Here is a 7,197-nt window from a genome sequence, read left to right on the forward strand (position 1 = left end):
TTAATAATAAATTTTTAAAAAAGATTTATTTTTATTAATATAATACTATATTATTTCCTTGAATATATGTGTAATAATGCATCAGACAATTTAGATAATTTACTTTTTATTGTTAATTGTCAAGCAACTTTTAGTTGTTGAAATAACATTTTTCTTTATAAATTTAAGGTGAGAAATCATCATAATGGATATACTTATTTAATATAGTTTGATACTTCTTTTAGTGACAGTATAGTGAAATTAAATTATTTAAATTGCTAAAAGAAAAAAAAAAGTTAGTGGTTCACTTTAATGAGGGATGGTTTGTTCTTATTTATTAACTAATATTTGCCGCACACCTATGACCAAGTCTTTCCTTTTCTTTCTCTCTTTTTTATTTATTCCCAGTTTTCCGGTGAATAAACGGAATCAAAGTAGTTGACCAAAACAAAATTAGAATCAAAGTTAATTAACAAGACACCCTTGTGTTTTACTTTTTGCACCCTAAATTAGAAATTATGACGAGTTAATAGTTTTTTAAGTATCTTCAAAATACAAAATCATCTTAGTTGATGCCCTATGATAATTTAAGGTTTTACCTTTTTTTTTAAATGGTCAATATAATCAATTCATTTTCTAAGATATTTTATTTTTTTTTATATATACCAAGAAGATTCTCCCCATATTCCCAAAGAAGATTCTTTTTAACTCATTGACCCAATTAGTACCCTAAAGATTCCTTGTAAAATAAAACTAAATTAACTACCAATCACTAACAACAAAACTACATGAAATCAAGTTGTTATAAATTGAACATGCTTATAAAATGTTAATTCAAAAACTAAAACATTATTGAAAATTCAAGTTCTTAAAAATTAAAGAAGCTAAGTTACCTTGCATCTCCATTATTGTATCTCTGCTGCTCCAAATCGCTAAGAACATCTCTATGAGTGGTGACATGAATTTGATGGTAGCGGCCACAAAGAAGCAACAAATTAAGAACACAAGCAATGTCATAACCAGCTACCCAAATCCTCATAGGCCAAATTGGTCTCTCACTCTTGGAAATCGCAAGAGTGAGAGTCGTGCTAGTTATTTGAACCACCAATGCAACCAATTCCAGCCCCATCCAGGTGCTGGAATTGAAAGGGTTCGAGCCGAGTTCTGACGAAGAAGAACTCGGCCCGTTTTGGTAGTGGAATACTCTCCTCAAGAATGTGAACCATCTCGATCTCGATATTCTCATGGCCGTTCTAGTCATCAAAGAAGGCCTATTTTGTTGTGTTTCATAAGGGAGTATTGTTGAAGAAACAGAACTCATCATTGGGAAAAAAAAATTTGTGTGTGATAATGAATTTGAACAGAGTATGTATGACACAATTTTTTGGTTTATATATAAAGAAATTTTAGAAATAGTCCTAAAGACCAAGATTTGAATAACAAACGTGTTTATGAGAGAGACCAAGTCTTGGTTTACAAAATAAAAAATTAAGAGCCAACTTTTTTTGAAGTCTCAAAAGAGAAGAATAATAATAAGAATTCAAACCTAAATAGTTTCAAGGAAACATTCAAGCAAGGTTTGAGAATCAATATTGAAGAAAAGAGAGATGGGTTTTTATGAAAAAATGATGAGAAGATATATAAGAGAGGGATTGGTGTGAAGGGTATGTCAGGGAAGGTGAAGTTTGAGTCTCAGAGGGTGACCAAGAAACTGATGAAGAAACTTTGCTTTGATTAGAATACAAGAGACTCAGAGGTAAGTAGTGTTAACCGTTGGCCAAACTATTTTCTATCAAGAAAAAAAAAATATGCAAAAAATTATTTTATTTTATTGAGGGCTTTTTTCCCCTTTAATTTCTCTTTCTTGCTTTCAGAAAATTAGGACCAACGCAAAGATTTATTTTTTATTTAAAATAATGAATGATTCTTAATTCTTTGAAATTGAAGTAAAGTTTTATAGTGTTTGTGTTTATCTCTATTAGAATTCAAGTGGATAAGACTTAAAGTGATTATTATCTGAGTCAGAGAAGGTTTGTATGTGTTAACTTCTAATAATAAGGCTCAATGTCCCTGTTTGTGTGATTATGGCATGGCTTTCATTAATTTTTTAAAGATTTATTTAATTTATAAGAGTGAATGATGTACACCAAAATATATTACCCATTATTTATTGATGAGGGATATATATCTGGCTTACATACAAGAGTGATTAACATCAAACACATCTAAACTTATTTGAAATAATAAAAAAATTATATTAAAAAATATTTGAATTCTGGCGGGTATAGTTGATATGATGGGAGATTTGTGTGATTAACGTTTGGCCACCAAATCCAACAAGTTGTTTGTTTGTGTAATATAATGTGGCCCTCCTTTAGAGGCTAGAAATGATTGTTACAATTTTGCATATTTAACAGTTTCTGATATTTTTCTTTTTAAGTGAAGTGAAGACCAAAAAACATCCACCTATTCTTACTGCAACAACTAACAACGTTCTTTTTGTTAGTACTATGCACGTTGGATGTTGAAAGCTTCATGTGTTTGTGTGTTTTTTCTTTTTCTTTTTTTTTTTTAACGTGAAATTAAAAATATATATTAGACACACACAGTTTTTATGTTCTAACGACTTTTACCGAATCATGACTATTGGATTTTTCCCAAATTATTATGTTTTATTGAATGTAATTTTTTTATGTGTTTTAACTTGTATATATTTTTAGAAGAGTCATTTCAATCTTCCAAACAACCAAGTGTTTATTAGATAAATTTTTATGTATTAATATTTAAAATAACTATAAATTGTCATTTAATCGTATGTTTATGTCTGTAATAAGATTTTTAAAATAATGAATATATAGCTAGTTAAGTTAAATATTTTTCTAATATAGTAATTAATGCATATATATTTTTTTTCTATTTTGTGAATCAATAATACACGTTTGATATTTGTAAAAAAAATATTTGTGCACTAATATTGCATACAAATTAAACTCAAAGATGCTATTTATTTCACCTTTAAAAAATGTTTGCTTGGTATATAAAAAGAATAACATGAGGGTTAATCTTAATTATTTGCCATGAACAATGAAATTTGAATTTGGATAAGCTATAAAGTACGGACATTTTGTTAGGTTGCTGTGTTTGCGTGTCAGATACATTTCGGATACGACACTCATCGATATTCGTCTGATATGTATGTTTGCTGTGTCTAACCGTGTCTTAATAAAAAATAAAAAATTCTTCTTCGGACGCGTTTGGACACACTTAAATACTATCACGTGTCAACGTATCAAACCTTATTCTTAAGATATATTCTTAAAATAAATTTAGAAATAGTATATATTATTATTTATTAAAATAAAAAATATTTTATATAATTAAAATAAGATAATAAAAATAATTAAAAAATTAATTTATATTTTAATATTAATAAAATATCAAAATATCATTATAATTTATCTAAAAAATACTTTATATTTTATATATATACGTATTTTTATGTCTTATAAAATCTTAAAATTTGTGTGTCGATATGACACATGCCATATCGTGTTCCATGATCGTGTGTTCGTATCTTTGCATGATAGGGGATAAGGCAGGTATCAAAGCTGAATAGGTCACGTCCCCTAATTAATGTTGTTGTAAGTAGGCCTACCTGCTTAAACGAAAGCAAAGTTTCATCATTTCTTTTGATCAATTATTGGAATAGGACATACATGCATATATTTATTCAGCAAGGTTTTCGTTTACGCTTCATTTTCTGGTGATTATTATTATCATTATTATTTAAAAAACCCCTAAAATTTGGATGGGCTATCTCATGTATATGGGTGGGTCTAAATTTATGCCCAAATAGTAACGTTTCATTGTCTAAGAATCACTTTCATGCATTGGTGGTGTGAAGACCCTAAACGTACTTTTAATTACATGTTTAACAACAGAAATAAAGAAAAAAAAATGGTTCCATCAACTTTAATATCAAACATGGGTGAATAGTCAAATTTATTTTTAAAAGATTATTTATTTTTTAAATTAGTTTTCGAAAAATTAAATTAATCATATTATTTTTTAAAAGATAAAATATAAGTCAAATTAATCTTTTTGTTAGTCAAATAATGATCATGTTAAATATTATGTGGCATAATAACATAATAAATTAATATCACGTGTCACAAGATAATTGGTTGACGTATCAGATTAGTAACACGTAGTATGCCACATGTTTAATATGTCATAAATTTATTTAGAGTCAAATTAGTCCTTCAAAATATACGCGTAAGTCATTTTCATCCCTAAAATTTTAAAATAGATCAAATTAGTCTTTATATAAATATTTTATTTTTTTATACCTTAATTGTTAGAAATATAACTATTAATGTTGCTTTCTCCTATCAGCTTAAAATTTTGGGATGAGTGGTTTCATTACATGGTACACTATAAGAAAACAGCTCTATTGCCACACTTTTAAAGCGTGGTAAAAAGCTAAAAAAAGCGTGGCGATAGCTTTTCCCCACGTTTTTTGAGCTACCGCCACGCTTTTGAAAGGGTTACGTTTGCAAGGGTGGCGGTTGCTCTATTGCCACGCTTTTGGTGACCTATCGCCACACTTTATTTTTTGCCACGCTTTTACAGACTGCCATGCTTAAAAAGCGTGGCTGTATGTGAGAGATACGGCCACGTTTTTAAAGCGTGGCGATAGCGAGATATGGCCACACGTGGGTAAGATGGTGCGTGTGTGTATTGTGTTGTGTGCGCTGGAGAAGGGAAAAGGGGGGAGTGGCGCTGCAGCACTGTTGTGAGGGGAAAGGAGGGGAGTGTGGTGGGTGTTAGGTTAGGGTTTGTGAATTAAAAAGGGGTAAGGTTAGTATGTCGGAACAGGAAGCACCGGGATGTTCTCCGGATTGCTGGGGTCGCGGAGTACTGGTTCTTTGGAAGAGTTTAGGGTTCTTTAGAAGGGCTTTTCTTTTTAGGGTGAATACAAAGGGTTGGAAGAGTTTTAGGATAGGAGAAAGGTAGAGTTTCAAACAGGGTGTGTAATGTAATTAATTAATTATAACCTTTTTGAAAAAAAAAATTTCTTTAACCTTTTTGGCCATGCTTTTGAAGCGTGCCAAAAGAGTTGTAGGAAACGGCCACGCTTTTAAAATGTCACTATAACAAAACTCTATCGCCACGCTTTAAAAGCGTGCCTGTTTCTCTCTATGGCTACGCTTTTTAAGTGTGGCAAAAAAATTGTGGCCAAATCTCAAATCAATTGTCACCCTCACAAAAGCGTGGCCGTAGACCCCTTTCGCCATGCTTTTCAAGCGTAGCAAAAAAAAATGGCCAAATCTCTAATCTGTCGCCACCCTCGTAAAAGCGTGGTCATTGACCACTTTTGGCCACGCTTTAGCTTTTAAAGCGTGGCAAGAAAAAAGCGTGGCCGTAGGCCTTTTTTCTTGTAGTGGTATCAGAACTCTATGTCCGAAAGGTTAAAAGTTCGATCATTGGTGAACCCTAAAAGTAAAAAAAAATAGCACAACCAAATAAGAAAAAAGAAAGGCCTATGCAAAAAAATCAAACAAACCCAAAGAGGCTCCTGTTTGAGAAGGAGTGTTAGAGATATAACTATTAATGTTGCCTTCTCCTATCAGTTTAAGATTTCGGGATGAGTGATTTCATTCCATTAATAAACAAAATTTTCTTTAATTTAGTTCAATCTATCACTAGTTGTCCATTTTCATTTTTCTATATTTGTTTTAGTTCAAATTTTTTTTAACAAATTAAATTAAAAAAATGATAATTGAAAAGATATAGAGAAATGAGGATAATTAAGTAATAATAATATTAAAAAAATTATATTAAGATATTAAGATTTAACAAGTGATCCCACAAATCAGTTTTTCAATTATTGAGTTTTATCACATAAATTAAACAATAACAAGATTATAAATTTAAAAATCTAAAAAATTTAAATTTTAAAATAACTACTATATTTATCTAGTAAGATTAAAAAAAATTAAATTTTTTAAGTATTTAAAAATATTAAAAACATAATATTATGAAAAAAATAAGAGAGATTTATATAAAGACTAATTTGATTAATTTTTAAAATATTAGGAATGAAAATGATTTATATGTGTATTTTTAGAGATTAATTTGACTTTAAATAAATTTATGACATGTCAAATGAATTATAACACGTGGCACACGTGGCATACCAGGTATTATATATTGATTTGATACGTCAACCAATTATTTTGTAATATATGACATTAATCTACTACATCATGATGTTATGTAGTACTTAATATGACATGTTATTATATTATTTAACTAATAAAAGGATCAATTTAATTTATATTTTATATTTTAAAAATTAATATAATTAATCTAATTTTTTGAAAATCAATTTAAAAAATAAGTAATTTTTTATGAATAAATTTGACTAATAACCTATGAAATAGATATATATAATTCAAACTAGGAGACATGACCTTACAACAAAGGGACACATCAATTGAATCTAAAATAGGTTGTTTGGTTTTGGTACGTATGTTACTTGAATATCTAGATTTCCAACTTTATGTAACCAACAAAAATTGGCAACATGTTGCATATAAGGTGGCTGTATTTCAAAGGGACAAAAAACCTAACAATTATTAAACAATTAAAGTTTAGGCTTGTTTTTAATTGGCGGGTGGGGGCATGTAAACTAACGTGTTATTAAACACTGATATTTATTGCAAATAAAAGAAGATCAGAGACTTTCGAATTATATATACGAATTCCGCTAGGAAGCTAATAGGGTATCTATACAATATATATAATAGGCTATTTATTTGACCCAATATAAATTAAAAATTAAAATTACCCACTTTTTACCCTAATTCAAAAAGTGCTATTTATTTTTGTGATAACCACCACCACATAATCTCTAATCCTAATTTTCTCCCAATCCCCCTTTTTTCACCGACCATAACCTTATCCACAAAACCCTTCACAGTCGAAGCTGAACATCCCATCGTCTCCCGCTGCGTGGTCTGGAACCTGGCATCATCGTATGGGTTGAATTACCCAAAGAATAACCATTCACGAATACAGTAAAAGTGAACATCTGATATCATACAGAAACGAACATCCATCGTAACTGTATATGACTCTCATCCGACATCTTGCGTCGTCGACGTCGGGCGGGAGACACACGCCGGCTGCGAGGGTCTCGCTGCTAGTCCGGGC

General features: G+C 30.0%; 1 protein-coding gene across 2 annotated transcripts in view; it reads right to left on the minus strand.

Annotated features, from left to right (window-relative positions):
- Positions 1-1,708, minus strand: part of LOC107645394 (E3 ubiquitin-protein ligase At4g11680) — a 3,110-nt gene extending 1,402 nt beyond the window's left edge. The window contains exon 1 of one of the 2 annotated variants that reach the window (XM_021116915.1): positions 873-1,708. In XM_021116915.1, coding sequence (XP_020972574.1) covers positions 873-1,303 — 431 coding nt within the window. In that variant the 5' untranslated portion in view covers positions 1,304-1,708. The remainder of the gene's footprint in view (positions 1-872) is intronic. The other variant, XM_016349409.2, reaches the window with a different exon arrangement.

The sequence above is a fragment of the Arachis ipaensis genome, chromosome B01 (assembly GCF_000816755.2).
Source record: "Arachis ipaensis cultivar K30076 chromosome B01, Araip1.1, whole genome shotgun sequence".
In the NCBI taxonomy this organism is placed as follows: domain Eukaryota; kingdom Viridiplantae; phylum Streptophyta; class Magnoliopsida; order Fabales; family Fabaceae; genus Arachis; species Arachis ipaensis.